The sequence below is a fragment of the Capricornis sumatraensis genome, chromosome 1 (genome assembly GCF_032405125.1).
Source record: "Capricornis sumatraensis isolate serow.1 chromosome 1, serow.2, whole genome shotgun sequence".
Classification (NCBI taxonomy): Eukaryota; Metazoa; Chordata; class Mammalia; order Artiodactyla; family Bovidae; genus Capricornis; species Capricornis sumatraensis.
The window spans coordinates 12,180,070-12,196,580 of record NC_091069.1 but is presented as its reverse complement, the minus strand read 5'-3'; the positions used below and the strand labels follow the sequence as shown (position 1 = coordinate 12,196,580).

General features: G+C 44.2%; 1 protein-coding gene across 1 annotated transcript in view; it reads right to left on the bottom strand.

The window, feature by feature from the left end:
* DENND1A (DENN domain containing 1A) overlaps positions 1–16,511 on the bottom strand; it is a 539,355-nt gene that overhangs the window by 179,972 nt on the left and 342,872 nt on the right. The window contains exon 12 of the mRNA XM_068966275.1: positions 5,444–5,545. Coding sequence (XP_068822376.1) covers positions 5,444–5,545 — 102 coding nt within the window. The remainder of the gene's footprint in view (positions 1–5,443; positions 5,546–16,511) is intronic.

Sequence of the window (16,511 nt, the reverse complement as noted above, 5' to 3'; positions counted from 1 at the left end):
TGTATCTTTTTTCTTTAGCTAATGTTAAACTTTTCTTTGTATCACTTGTTATCATGATACACTTTTGTGTGGTTCTGTTTGAGTCTATTAGGCTTAAGATTCATTGAGCTTCCTGAAACTCTGAGTTTACTGTTTTCATTAATATAGAAAAAAAAGAATGCCCATAATCTCATTAAATATTTTTTTCTGTCCCTCTCCTCCTTCTCCTTCTAGTTCTCTAATTACACATATGTTAGTCCTCTTGATATTACACTAATGGCTCCTCGAGGTTCTTTTTACTTTCCATGCTTTTTCAGTCTTTTCCTTTCTATGCTTCATAATGGATAGTTTTTATTGCTATGTCTTCAAGTTCATTGATCACTTATGCTTGAGTGTCTAATATCCTTTTAATCCCATCAGTGAAAATTTTATTCCAGGTTATTATATTTTTCAGCTCTAGATATTCCCTTTCTTTTTATATCTTCCATTTCTCTCCTAATTCAGTTCAAGTCTTTCTTTAAATTGATGAGCATACTTATAACTTTTATAATGTCTACCTTAAGGTTCTCATCTGCTAATTCCATCATATCTGTCATTTTTTAGTTTGTTTCTATTAACTATATTTTGTCTTGGTTATAGATTACATCATTTCTGATTCTCAATATGTCTAGTATTTTTTGATAGGATGCTAGATACTGTGAATGTTACATTGTTGGGTGTTAGATTTTTAGTCTCTGTTAAAAGTGGGTAGAAGTTTGTTTTGACAGGTTCATTTTCCTGTATATCAGGTTGATCCTGATAAGTTTTAAAACGAAATGGTTTTATTTAAAACTTTTTACTGAAGTTTAACATACATACATAGACAAAAGTACACATATCATCATGTCCTGCTTGATAAATTCTTGGTCATGTACCTGGCACTCAGATCAAAACCCAGCACATTACCAGCATCACTCAAGCCCTGTCTTATGCTCCTCAAGGCTTGATTTTTAAGCTATATGAGGGCAGGGCTAAAATTACCTTTATTCTAGAGCTAATTTAGACTACTCCACCAGGACATGGCCTCTGGGGTCTCTAATGATTGCCTGAGTGATCAACAAGCTCTCCTTACTTTGGCTGGCTAGAGCGTGAATGACTCCTACTCTGTGGAAGCTCCCCTCTACACATGGGCAGATCTGTCTACAGCAGATGACTCAAGAGGACTCAGTTTAGATATTTTTGCTGAGTAGCTCCCTTGTATCTGGTACTCCGACCCACAAATTTAAACCACCTCCCCCTTAAACTCAGATGTCTAACCCCTTGATTCAGCAAGACTGTTGTGCTTCATTGGGGAGTCCCCTCTAGCAACAGAATCTAGAAAATGCTTCAAGGCAGAAAGCCACGAGGACCAGAGGCTTCATCTCAATTGCTTCCTTTCTCTCAGGGATTATATTCCTGCACTGCCTGCTGTCCAATATGTGAAAACAGTTGTTTTCATATTTGCCCAGAGTTTTATTTGTAAATGGAGGGAGGACAAATTCAGTTCCAATTATTCCATTGTGGCTAGAAGCAGAATAAAGGCCTCTTTTAATAAAATTTCCAGCATGGATGCCATGTTTTGCAAGATTTCATCTACCAAAATAACCCAATCCATATGTCCCTTCCATCCTTCCATCTATCTATTCAATGGCTGCTACATCCCTCAGAAACAAAGATGAATAAAACTTGATTCCTGCCCTCAAAGAACTCACAATTAAAAGGGAAAGCCAGAAATGTATATTGCTGGCTGGTAAGTGTAATTTTGTAAGTAATACAGGGGCTTCTGAGAACAAAGAGAAAGGTATAGTCAAATCTACTCAGAGAGGTCAGAGAAGGTTTTTACAACCTTACGTTTAGCCTAAGTCTTATAAAATGAATAGAGACGGACAGATGGAATAGAACATTTGGGACAAAAGAATACTTTGCATATACTGTATGCAAAGTATACAGTAATGAAACAACATGTAAACTTGGGAGAATTATTAATTCCAAACACCTATAACATAGGATTTGAAGTAGGGAGAGGAAAGAGCTAAAGTTATGGGGAAAAAAATGGGGGGATCGTATCAAAAAGGAGGGCCTTGCATACCATGGTGACCATCATTCACATCCATAATTCATCATCGCTGACTCCACCTACAGAACTTCATACATATTATGTTCATTACATTTAATTCTCACAAACACCTTATAAGGAAACTAAGCCTCAGAGAGCTTACATAATTTTGTCCAAGATCATATGATAAGTAAGTGAAGAAGCCAGAATCTAAACAAAGGTCTATCTTATTCCAAAACCAACAAAAGAAACTTGCCTCTCAAATCTATAGAACTGGGAAGTTATAGAAGGATTATTTTTGTTTTCAAAAGTTGTTTTTTGTTCTTAAAATTGTGTTCATTGATGAAATGGTTTTCAGTTGGAGGAAATAAAGTTAAATTTATGTTTTAGAAAGGGCTCTCTGGTACAAGAGTAAGAAGGGTTGGCATCTGAAGAACGAGTTCCGAGGCTGCTGCAAACAGTGTGGGAGAGGAATAAGAGCTTGGATTAGGTGGTGTTTGGGATGGATGGCGAAGACAATTTGAGAAACTTTAAGAAGCACAATCTACCAGCTGCAGTAAACAAGCAGCTTTGACAAAAGGGGAGATGGTTAGGTCAACTGGACGTACTGAATCATTGAAAGGACACAGTTCTGTACCACGCGCAGAGGACAAAGGTGTGCTGGATGAGATTTCTCCCTCTCAAGGACTTGACAGCTCACACAGCCTCAAGGAGGGCAAGCACCTTTCAACACTAGATGGTTGAGTGCCCAGTGCTTCAGTCCCAACTGCTACTGGCTCTGCTGCCACAGGCCCAGCATCCAGATCTGAGACTTGGAGGGCAAGGTCATTGCAGGTGAACTGAAACAAGAAGTTATCAGTACCAGTGGCAAAGCACAGTCACCCCAGTGGCTTTGTATGCTGATGGCTAAACTCTGTTGGCTGGAACAAGTATGGCAGGTAACCATCGACATCCACTACAAAGAGCTTTAAAAACAATAAAACTCGTTTTCTCATTAAAAAAAAAAAATCAAATCTATGAACCAGATCTATGAATCCCACCGAATCACAGTAACTACTGTACAGATCACTCATGACTATATTGGAGTCTTTGATGAGTCTAGAGCCCCATTCTGGAAACCACTGCTGTAGGACCCTTCACAAACCACCTTGTAAATGGGAGGTCCTTTTCATGCAGGCTGAGAACTGTTAGGATAAGGAGGGAACCAACCAACTCCGCCTATACTTATTGACAGTGATCTTATTAAAGACAAATGCAGGTACCATTTATCATACACTGACAAGATGTGAACATGGTGCCAAGCATCTGATGAATACCACAATCTCATTTACTTGCCATGACAATCTAATGATAGGCCTAGTACTCCTCTTTTAAGGATGGGAAACTGAAGCTCAGCAAGAGAAAACGACTTGCTCACAGTTGTTCTTTTGATCAGGAACCAAAGATTTGGTTCCATGATCATTTAAAAGGCATCTTGGAATGTGGCATCTTCAGGAGGTGTCTGTTACCCTCCCCCTGGGCAATTCTGTGTCTGATTCTTATTTTCTTTTAGCCTCTAATATGCTATACCTTAAGATATATGTAATTTACATGTTTGTTTCCCCTAGTGGAATATGCTCTTTGAAGGAAAGGACTAGATCTGCTTTGTCTTTGCTATTCGAAGTGCAGCACCGGGTCAGAGCACTGCCTGAGGGACAGTTGGTCCCCTCCATGGTTTCTGAGCCATCAGTCACTCATCCCCAGCTGCCTGGGGCTCTCAGCCATTCCTTGTACCTCCGATACCCCAGGTTTACATTCTACATTTGCTCAGTAACTACAAGGTCCATACTTAAGACATCCATGACTTAAAGAGAGAACTTCTCCACTGAAAGGGAAGCGGAATAGAAACCTCAAATTCCTTGGATCAAAAGAACTCAAATTACAGCCAAGAAGTCCAAAGACACCAACCACATACCCTGTCCTGATCAAGAGCAAACCTCACAGGGCTGGCATTTTCATTTTTCCTATGCTGTCATCTCTCTCTGCCTCAGGGGCCACACACACAAAGTAGCGGCAGCATGGGCAGGGCGTCATCCATACTAGGCTCCAACCACAGCTCTGCCCTCACCAGCCTTACGGTTGGTGGCAAGACATGTGCCCCTCGAGCATCTTTTCTTCCTCACCTACTCCATGGAGCTAGGATGCCAACTGAATGAGACCCCAGATGCAGAGGGCACCTAGAGGGGTGCTGGGGCTGGTGGCTCTGGAGTGACAGAGCTGGGTTCACTTCTATGGCTCCCTTTATTTTTAGCTCTGCGGGTAAAGTAAGGATAAGACAAATACTTTCCAAGAGGTGTGACGCATAAATGGAAGGTCAATGACAAGTGTTTAGCATGTAGAAGTCAGTGAATTGTACCCTTGTTCAACTATGGTGCAAGGAACTCATCCTTACAAATGACCCCCCAAAACCTCGCAGCGAGTTAACAGCAGAGGAGTCTGAACCCTGCTGCCAACCATTCATCAACAAGCAGCAACCCCTCCCAGACCACTGGGACTCCTGGCAGGGATGCAGGGCAGTGCCCACCGGCCACCACGTGAACCCAGACCTGCATGGTGCACGCGGTTAGGAGCACCCACCCCTTCCAGTCTGGAAGCCAGTGTGACTTTGTACACTTTCTCTCAAGCAGAGTCACAGACCTAAACCACAAACATTAGGCCTGCACTTCTGAGGGACCCCAATCCTCCTGCTTTGTATGGATGATGGGGGAGACTGGGTCTACTTCGAATAGCCACCCGCAAGGCAGCTCTGAGTGGCGATGCGAGACGGGTGCATGGTCAGGTGTCAGTGTGGCAAATGCGGCAGCCAGGTGCTTTCCCCTAAATAGGCCCACCTTCTGTCTAGTCCTGAGGTAACTAGGAAAAAATAGATTTAGGGCACGTGGAGCCACATTCAGAACACCGGCAGCAGATACTCTACCACATGGGAAAAGGCTGGGTTTGACGATGGCACAAGGGAAAAATGTAGGCTTGAAGGGCCCCAGATTGCTCACACTGAAGCCCTTCTGTCTGCCTTTGGTGGGGTTACCTGGGGAGGTTGTTCTGTTCTCTGGACACGGCAGTGGCAATGGGGATGGCAAGACCCCCTGACTCACCAGGAAGAGAGGCTGTCTAGACCCTAGGGTCACTTCAGGTGAGGGTTATGAGAGCAATACAAAACGAAAAAAGTGAACCACCTCCCAACTTCCCTAACTGAGACAAAGGTCCCAGGGGTCATAACAGAAACCAACTGTGGTTCATAGGCCACAGGAAAACCGCAGCGGTCTCTACCCCTTCTCCTCCCCAAAGGCATGTTCACGGCCACATGAACATGTGGAGCTCCCAGGAGTCAGAACTCAAGAGCTCATTACCCACCACATCATTTGGGAGGCTCTGGAGGTCATCAAAGGGGGTTTCCAGGGTGTTGGTGTCCACATTCAGGATCACGACATCATCCAGGGCCATGTTTCTGACTTTCTGCAAGTAAAAGAAAAAATCCAGAAGAGAAAATCATTCAAGTGCCACGAAGACACAGACATTTCCCTGGCTTCCTCAGGGAAAGGGGAGTGAGGAGGAAAAGTGCCATCTGACAAAGTGTACTCTGTGGCAGGCGCAATGCCAAGCAGTTAACATGTGAGGCCATCTAACTATCACAAAAACTCCGTGAGTTTGTATGGTTATCCCCAACCCCCAGGAGTGAAAAGGGTTTCAGAGACTAAGTTAAATGCCCTGGGTCACACAACTAGGGGGAGAGATCTTTACACCCCAACATTATTTTTTTTTTTCCTATATTTTCAAGTTAAAATAAAAAAGAAGAAGCTGAAGTCTAAAGCTCTGGCTCCAGGAACTCAGATATACAGTTAGCTCTTATCATAGTCTCATTCCATCCATCTCTTCTCATTTACCAAAGATTATTTGTCCATCTCTCTCAGATCTTGGCATTCTTGGGTATGGAATACGTTGTACAACCTAGTGTTAACATATTAACATTTCTCTTAAACATTAAGTAGAAAGGTCATACTTTCAATTTGGTTCCATTTTCCATAGGAATCCAGTGAATCATGGCTCTCAGGTTCTGGCCATAACCCATTATTCTACTGGTATAATAACAGGAAGGGTAAGGGAGGCTTGTGCCTACCAGGTGTTCATATTTGGTGAGAGGATGAAGGGACGGTCTGGAGAAACCAAGAGCCCACCAGCCGGCAGTAACTCTCCATGGTTTGTAGAAGTATAAGCCTATGAGTAAGCTAGTTTTCAATCACATTATTTACCCACTGCTAGAATCCACCTCTACTTCCCCTTGCCTACTTCCTACTGCCAATCTCCTTCAATCTTCTTACCCCATTATATATCAAAGCTCATTTCTTTAGAGTCTGGAACTTTCATTTTGTCCTGATTAAGCAGGAAGACCCTGTAATTTGTGGTCCAAACTGGGACACTTGCGGATATGAAAGAGTATATTATACCAGGGCAGCAGCATTAGGTGGGCTATGTGGTCACCCTATGTAGAAGGGGTCAGTTTCATCATTAGCCAACCTCTGCGCTACTGGGTATGACTGTGCAGGTGTGCACTGCCCAGCAAGCCCAGCTAGCCAAGCTGAGGATGAGATCTGCCAACCCACGAGCTTGAAGACAGGCATCAGTTGAAGGTGGGGGTAGGTGCTGGTGGAGGGAGAGAGGAGATGCCCTTTCCTAATTCGTCCAAGAGCACTGTATGGGTTAGTGATGGAGCTGGATGTCCCAATGGTGACTAAAGCCTATGTTTGCTAATGCCCTGGAAAAGGACAACAATTACAGTGTAATAGATGCTTACTAGCACATGTTCTATGCTTTACTGATTTTTTTATCAATCCCTGCAAAGTGTACCCTATTATCTTCATTTTAGGTAACTTGAGGAAAATGAGGTTCAGGGAGGTGAGGTGAGTGGCAGAGGTAACGCAGCAGTGGCCACCTACACAGCCTGTGCCCTTGCCCCTCACTTTAGCCTCCTTGTTCTCAGACACCCCCAGAGAAACCAAATTCTGCCATCCTTGTTGCTCTGAGCCCTAGCACCCCTTGGCCTGCCTGCCTCCCCCTGTTGGGGTGTGGGTTCCCTCAGGGGCTCATCAGTTTGGTTCAGCACTGCATAATAACCAGCAGTCAACAAAATGATTGGCACTTGGTAAGCGCTCATTAATATTGGTTGATGTTTGTTGCCTCAGATTCCAGCCTCGAGGACAGACTTTGGTACCTAAGTAAACATTTTGAGATTTTTGTCAGCAGGAGGATGGAGCCATGCTGGTCAGAAGCCTCCTAGGGCTGAAACAATACTCCCGGAGGGCAGGGTCCTAGAACTCTTCCACTCAACAAGACCAGCAGCCTCAAATTTCTTCTGCTGTTGACTTCTCCAGGGGCTAGTCCACAAACCTATCAATCACTTCATACATTTACTAAATGCTTCCTGTGGGTGGAGAGCCACAGGGGAGGGACAAGATTGCCTACTTAGAGGTTTATTTTTTCCTCCAAACCCCAAAGCTCATATTAACTGACTGCTTTATTCACAGGGTAAAAAGCTAGCAGCAAACAGCATTGATAACTAGTATTTTACAAAGCACAATCCCATTTTACAGTTGAGAACATTAAGACTCATGAGGAACTGTCTGGAGCTCCTTAGCTGCCTTACTTTGCAATCTAACAGGTTAAATACTTAGCAGTGTACAAGCAGGGAGTGACAAAAACAGCCTCAATCAGAACCTTTTTCACTTATATCACATTTTAGAGCTCACAAAGCACTTGCACACAGATTCTTTCATTCTCGGCAGTAGCTAGAGATGAGGGGTCACCATTTTATAGATGAGAAACTTGAGTCTTAGAGAGGTGAAGGGGCTTGCTCGAGGTTATATGGTTACTAATTGGCCCCTTCATCTGTAAAATCAAGAAGGTAACTGTGACTATCCCTCGTAGCCCTCTTCCTTGTGGACTGCTGTGAGGACTGGAGGTGGTGTACGCATAGCACTGGGCACACAGTAGCCTTATAGTAGCTTTTATTATTGCTATTATAATATACACATCAGCCACGACCCCAGTTTGGAAACTGTAGTGGCAATGACCTAAGGGCAAAAATCCTCTGGTCCCTTCTGGTAACTGCTGGGCTCTCACTTCAAAGGCAGAGACCCTGGCACTGGACACAGAAAGGGAGAAGGGGTCATGGGGGGCTCCAGAACTTATCCAGGGACTCCAGGCTGCTGCACCCCACAATCACTAATTTTGCCTCATCTGACTTCCAAAGAGCTCCAGAGAGCCCCAAACAGATGGGGGCAAGAGGCCTGGCCACTGGAGAGAAGGCTGCGCTGAAAGACCCAGAGACAAGGCTGTTGATACTGGACCAGGATCGGGTGTTGTTTCTGCGTTCCCAGTGGGGCCCCCCAGCACAGACCAGCCCTTGTAGGCTCTCCATGGCTGGGCTGGAGCAGGCTTTTGATTTCTTCCCACTCCTGGCTGGAGGACTTGCTGCTTAAGCTGTGTGGAGTGTTTACTTTTTGAACAATGGCAGTAGGCTGAAGAAAAGGAAAAAACCTGGCCCTTTTTTCTGACTTAGCAGGCCAGGGTCCCCTTAGTAACCAAAATGCTTGCGCACCAGGCTCCAGGAGGAGCTGGGTCGGCACAGTTTCCTCTCATAGGACAATGCTGCCCTCCTGGTGGCAAGGCCTCTTCCAAAGGGGCTGGCGTGGACTCAAGGGCCTTCCTGAAGCTCATGTTCCCAAGGAAAGAATCGGAGGCCAGCTTGGCCGGATGGTGCCCTATCCTTGAAAGGTTCAAGGAAACAAGAGGAAAAAAGGCAAAAAATAAAACAAAACCCACAAAACCTCTTAAGCTGGGGGGTGGGGTGGGTAGTGCTGATGGAGAAGGAAACTGGGCCATTACTCTATGCCTGCCTTTAACCCTGACCATGCTATAAGGGCGATATCAAAGGAGGAGGCTCAGAGAGGTCAAAGAAACTGGTCCAAATCACACAGATAAGGAGCGACAGAGCTGACTTTTAAACTCAGAATGACTCTTTCTGAAGACGTCCTCAAATCAGCTGCTCAGACTTCAGAACAAGTATCTACATAGGACATGCAGCTACACCAACACTCTCAGGGCTTGCTTCCTCTTATGCAAAAGGACCCTTGTCTTTTGTATCATAAAAATTATGTATGTAAAATGTATATATATGGCTGAGTCCCTTTGCTATTCACCTGCAACTATCACAACACTGTTAAGCACCTACACCCCAATATAAAATAAAAAGTGAAAAAAAATACATATGTTTAAAAAAAATTGGAAAGACAAAGAAGTTCAAAGAAGAAAACTGTGGTTACCCTAACCCTCCCCTTGGGGATAACATTTTGGTGTATTTCCTTCCATAACTCTCTGTCCCAATATCTCCTTTTAAAAACACAGTTGAAGCAATTCATAATGTTTCTTTCTGATTTTCTCATTTATTACAACATAAGCTATATTTTACTTCATTAAAAGCTTTGTGAAGATCATTGCTAATTGCTACAAAATGTTCCACTTCTAGAAACAAACCCAATCAAGCCCCCTTATTGACTATTTCCAGTTTTTAAGAAAATATTATAAATATTGTTAAGAAATCTGTAGGCATGAAGCCTATGCTTTAGGATGGATTCCTCGAAGTGGAATTTCCTTTCCACTTCTTAAAGAGTGTCCCTCTCAAATTCGACTTTGAGAGAGATATCTTTACTTCCAATTATTTTAAAGTCATTTTATCCACAGCTTGTGTTTCCTACTCTAAGTGAAGAAAAATCAGCAAAGACACGAGCAGATGTCAAAATAGTCCTCCAAAAACCCTACCCAATTAAAACACTTACTAGTACCACAGCACACCGAGACAGCTCTCCGGTAGCTCGTCCCACCAACACATTCCCTCTCTTTTTAGTTACAACATATGCCAAAGCTCCTGCCAGCTGCAAACCCTCCCCCCACCAGACTCTATAGGCTTTTTCTCAGAATGAAAAAAAAAAAAAAAAAGATACTGACATGCACACCGGCTTTCCAAATGGCATTTCTTGCACAGAGAAACACACAAAAATGGCATCTTCCCATAAACACTGTTAATCAAAAATGTCTTTCCCTTTATGCTTTGTCACAGAAATCTGACCTCTTTCTTTCAGGACAAGAAAGAGGGAAAAAAAATCACAGTATGTGAGGTGGTCAGGGGCAGCTGAGCAGATACAGATTCAGCCTTATAAATTCTCCAGGTTTTTTAGATGAGGATCATGGTAGTACCCACCTCACAGAGTTCTCATGAGGATTAGATGAGCAAATGTACATAGAGTTAGCAAGATTCCCAGGATGTCCACAGGGGAATTCAGCCAAGAGTGGCTCTCCTGCCTGCCTGTCACCTCTTCCTCTTGGTTCTTGGAGCCTCAGCGAAGCCTGGCTAACCTTACCCCAGAGGGCCTGAGGGAGCAGTCAGTTTGCCATTCCTCATGTGAGCCTATGGTTTACTCCCACAACCAGAATAATACATCCATCTAGAGTGTTAATCCAGGCATTTGATCCCTTCTCTGGTGTGTGGGCTTCTGGGGGCCACCAAAACAGATCTCTGAACTTTCGGCTCCTACCCCAGTATCTGGCCCACAGCAGGCAGTTTCTGAATGAAGACATGAATGAAGGAGAGGCAGCAGAGTCTAGACACGAAGAGCATGGGATCCAGAAGCCAGCGTGTCTGAGCTCTCATTTAGCGCCACCACTTGCCAGCTGTGTAAACTTGCACATTTCACTTCACCTCTCTGCACCTCAGTTTTCTCCTCTATAAACAGTGCCTACATCTCACACTTGTGATGAGGATCAAATGGGCTAACATTTCTAAAGCACTTAGACTAATGACAGGCACATGAGAAGCTCAAGAAAAAATAAAATGTAAATTAAATGGTCTTTTGAGGGTGATGAAAATATTCTATATCTTTATTGGTAGTATATAAAACTCAGAATTCATTGAATTGTACACTTTAAATGGGTCATTTGTTGTGCATAAGTTATAACACAATGAGTTGATCAACACATTAGTGCTATGTCCAGAATATAGAATAAAACCACAATAGACCATGAAAAATAACAACATTTGAATGATGGTAACCAAACGCCACATGAAAAGGTAATTCTGCCCCAAGCCACCAACAGTGTACATTCTGATTTGCAGCTGTGTTTGGCTCCTGGTCTCCTTCTTTTTTTTGTCTAGCCTAGGATTTTTAAAACTTTTTTTCCACTCATACCCTCTTAGGATAAATATAGAGTCCAATGCCCCTGATATTCTTCCCGACACAAAAGTGGGGTCCACTTGAGAACCACTACACCTTCAGTGGATCTTCTCTAGCTGAGATTTCATTGAACCTTACTTTCTAAAGTTGATTGTGTGAAACCAATGGGTTTGTCCCCAAGGCTGGCTAAAGTATAAAGTATCAGCTGCACTTGTTCAAACCACAGCAATCTTCCACACAGATAGGGATGACCCTGTTTATCTAGGGAGGGGATTGGGCAGCAAGGGACAAAAGGCAGGACTTAGAATCAGGTCATAAAATGAAGAGCAAGGGTTTGCACTGGTGAGGTAACGCAGGGGATCCAAAGAATGGTCAAGAGCATGTGCTGCTTCCCTGGTGATGAAGCTGGGGGCTGGAGGTGGAGCAAAGAAGCTGGTTCTAGACCTTGATGAGCAGAGGCCCAGGCCAGTCTCTGCTGCCTCAGCTGAGCACTGGGGTCCTTATCTTGGATGGAGGCTGTGGGGAGGGTGGGTCGGTGAGGTGGCATGTATGGCATTCATGAGCCGGGGCATGGTGAATCTTTTCTGCTGTCCTTCCACCAGGACCATCATCAGGGCAGAGCTATGTCTTTTTTATCTTTGCAACTCCAGTGCCCAGGATGGTGCCTGACACAGGGCAATTGCTGATTAACTGAAGAATGAAATACTGTGGCTGGGCCCACTCTACTGGGAGGCAGGCCTGGTATAGATGTCAGTGTGAGCCCCAGTGGACAATGTAAGCTCAATATGAGTCTGCACAAGGAAGTGTGATGGGAATAGCAACAATAATGACAATAACAATAAACATGTAAAATTATCATGACTAATTCATGTAGAATTAATTCACAGTTGACACAAGTAAGATAGGCATTACCATGGTAGCTAAAATGTGGGTTCTAGAATGAGACAGCCAGCTTCAAGTCTTGCCTCTGCAACTGCGTACCTTCAGTTAGTTCTTTACTGAGTCTCAGTTTTCTCATCTACAAAATGGGGATAATACTACTTACTCTCCAGTGGTGTGTGGTGGTTTAAGTGGGATAATGTGCTGTGCTGTGTTTGGTTGCTCAGTCGTGTCTGACTCTGTGCGACCCCATGGACTGTAGTCCGCCAGGCTCCTCTGTCCATGGGGATTCTCCAGGCAGGAATACTGGAGTGGGTTGCCATGCCCTCCTCCAGGGGATCTTCCCAACCCAGGGACTGAACCCAGATCTCCTGCATTGTGGGTGGATTCTTTACCATCTAAGCCACCAAGAAAGCCCCTTGTGGGATAATACGTGTAAGGAATTTAACACAGCATCCGGTTGCAATAAGTGCAATATATGGAAGGCTCTCAAACGCAAGTTTCTATCCTTGCAATTTGAAAGTAAGACCAGAATTCCAAGACTGTATGAATGTGAACAACTGATTTTCAGACCAAAGGAAAAGGCCAATGACTCCACTCTTATGATTTTATGCCATTAAAAACTACTCCAACCTATTGTTCTTCTCCTGGCTATGCCTTCTTTCCCTGAGGACATGAGCATATTCTCTGGAGCCTGAAGTGCCCGAGTCCAAGTCCCAACTCCACCAGTTACTGGGCAAACCCTTTAACCTCTCTGTGCCTCAGTTTCCTCATATGTCTGATGAGATTAAAATAGTCCTGACACCCAGGACAATCATTATCCTTGGGTCAGAGGAAGAATGACTACAAGGGCGTACAAGAGGGGCTTCGGGGGCTCGTAGTTGATCTGGTGGTGCTTTAAAATAACTTTAAAATAGCTGCTTTAAAATAACTTGTTTTACACTTCAGATGAGTGTACACCTCCTATAAATCTCATACTTCAGTAAAATGTTTACAAAAAGCAAATAATATAGACTTCACTGGATTGTTATGGTGGTTAAATGAGTTAATATATGTATAGTACCTATAATAGTGTCTGGCATATAATAAGCACTGGGTATTGCCTATTGTTACTATGAAAGCAGTACAGTAATAATTCTACAAATAAAAAGGATCCAATCTAGACTATATCTCACTGTCAGAAAATTTGTTTGCAAAGGCAGACCCCTCCTAGACACCTATGGTTTTTTCAGTCAGTCCTGTCCCCTTCTCCAGTGAGGAGAAAAGCAGCAATATTATTGGGTACCTCCCAAGAGACCTGTGCAGTCCTGAGTCAGCCTGCTTTGGGAGAGTAACAGGACTGAGTAGGGGTCAGATTGGACTTTGGGTTTAACCTTCTTTAATTCCTACTTACAGGACCTACAGCAGGTTATTTAAACGTAGTTGAACCTCAGTTTCTTTCTCTATAAAATGGGGCCCTGACCATGTGCTACACAGGACTGTGACAGGATTAAGTAAAAAGGGGAAAAAAAAAAAACACATTTATTTTAAACCTATGTGACCAAGTTCCCATCTGCCTAGGATGCTGGTCTTGGCTACAGGCAGGCCTTCTCCCTGCTGGAGGGACCCCCCAGGTTTGTAAGCAGTCTCCTCTCCAATGGCTGAACCAGCAATTGAGACAGCACCTCTGACACCAGCATCTAGACCACCAAGCAAAGGGGATGGGTCTAGACTGACTTCCTGAAAAGACACTTTGCTTCAAGAGGATGCATCTATCCTCTTAAATCAGAGCATTATCAAGCCCTCAAAGTGCTTTGCTTTGGCACTACGTGGAAAATCCAGTATTCGTTTCTCTTTGAGAAAGGCACAACTGATACGGCTCCTGGCATTGCAGTTTATGTCTCACTTAGGTGTAACTTCTCGGTAGCTTTCTTTCTATTTTTAAGTTTTGAAAAGTACAGAATGTGGTTAAAACTAAACCAAAATCTGCATCTTAATAGTTCACCAATCTAAACTTTATCCTAAACAACTACTGCTGGACTTCACACTGTCACCTCTTAAAGGCTGGTTACGTGTGGTCTGAGGCAGAGCTCACTTTACAGGGGCCTGCACAGGAACAGGGACTGTGTTACAGACTCTGCATCCATCAGACGACTGACTCCCAGAACAACAGGTGATGTGTTTCTCCTGTGGCCCGACCCTTACCTGTACCATTTAATGCAATCCTCATGACACCCTGTGGAGGTGGCACAGTGGTAAAGAATCTGCCCACCAGTGCAGGAGACGCACGGGACGCAGTTCAATCCCTGAGTCAGGAAGATCTCTGGAGTAGAAAATGGCAACCCACTCCAGTCTTCTTGCTGGAAAATTCCATGGGCAGAGGAGACTGGCGGGCTACTGTCCAAGGGGTCACAGTCAGAAACGACTGAGTGTGCATGCTGCCTCATGACATGCTTGTGCAGAATTGAGGAAATGCAGGGTCAGAGAGGCAAAATAATTTGTCCAAAGTCCACAGCTTAGCAGCAGTGGAGATAACACTGAACTCAGATGAACATCAAAAACTCTGTATTACCCAGTGTATCTTGCTAACTGCTCTGACACTGTTTCCATCACAAACATATTGAGCAATTGTAATTTAACAGATGTTTGTCAGAGACACACAAGAGGAATCAAGCAGCTTGATGGCTGGTCCAGACACCATTAAAATTTTCAAGGGAAAGGGTTTGCTATAGAATACTGTACCCATTTGGATGGATGAGGACACTGAGGCTAAAGAGATTAATAGTTTGCTCATGTTCTCCCAAATAGTGTTTGTCAGAGAAAGGATCTGAATTTGGGTTCTCCATGCCAGTATTCCTTCCACTATACAGCCCATATCAAATGTACTCAAATACATGCGCATGGATATGAGAACATAACAAAGAACAGCATGGGGAGCTGCTGGCCTCCTAGGAGGAAGGGAAAGAGAAATTAGAGGGAAAGTGGAAAGGACAGGAAGAGGAAAGGCAAATATTCAGGTATTCTAAACTCTCTATTCCCTCCTGAAATCTCAGATACACATGGAGGGAAGAGCGACATTTTCCTTCCCTTCCTCTGGCCCCAAAGGCCACTGAGCTGCCAAGCAGTTGATAAACGTAGTGGTTTTTCCTCTGGAGCCAGGAGTCACTGATTTGCTCCTTCCTGCTCCACAAAATTAAAAATCTGAGTCCGACAGTTCAGAGGACCCCTGAAAACACTGTTGGAATTTCCCAGGGTGCTTTAAACAGAAACAGAAACTTGGCAGGGGAGGGAAATGTGTAAGCACCTCACAGCTCAGGCCAAATCCTCTCTTCACAAGGTAATAAGCACTGATTCTCATTAAAAAATTCAAGAGATTTTCAACCCAGGTCAGCAAAGGGGCTATTTCTCCAATGGGCTTTTCTTCCTTTTCTGACCATCCATCCACTGGACATTCATTCATTCACCCATTTGGTTAGTCATGTCAACCCAATGCATGACTAAAAGGTGATCTCTAAACTCAAGAGGTTCCCAGCCTACTTGTGTTGGGTTGTGGGGGAGAGGGAGTAAACTATAATCAATAAGACTAAGAAAAGGCACAGTCATAGGAGGTAGAAAAGACCTCACTTTAATGAAACATCTCCATTCACACAGAGCCTGCCCAGCTGCCTCCTCAGGATGGTCATGGGCTAGCTGCAGACTCTCAAGGCTGGTATCCTGGCTCACTCATTCACCAGCCAGGTAGTTTTTTTAGGCAAGGCCCTTTCCTCCTCCAGCAACAATTTCCTTATCTGTGAGACAGGGACCTGATGCTCACCTTCAGGATTGTTAAAAGGAGTCATGGTAGGGCATGAGCTTCATAGAGGGCCAGCCACATAGCAGAAGCTCAGTCAGTGCTAGCCTGCCTCTGTCTAAGACTTTGGTTTCGCCAGCTCTGCGGCTCACTTTAGAAGCCCACCCAACACAGTACCACCATCCCCCCGGCCTTTCCTCTGTTCCACCAGAATGGAGGCGTGAGTCCATGTACATCTATGACACAGCTGAGGTTTTACCCCAAACTGAAACACCCTTCCGACTGCTGGAGACTAAGTTTCCTCATTTGTAAAAAGAGGAAGAGGAAGGTATCAATACCATTCACCTCTGCTACAAAATGCAAACAAGAGATGAGGTGGAAGAGCACCTGGAAAGACATGAAGATGGCCAAGACATGGATCACCATGGATTATCTCCATCCTGCAAGGCTCTGCTCTTCTACAAAACCTTTCTATTTCTGCTCCCACAGCAAGTGGCCTTCTGTGGTCCTAAGCCAAGTACAGTGGGCAACACATATTTGGCTCCCCAAT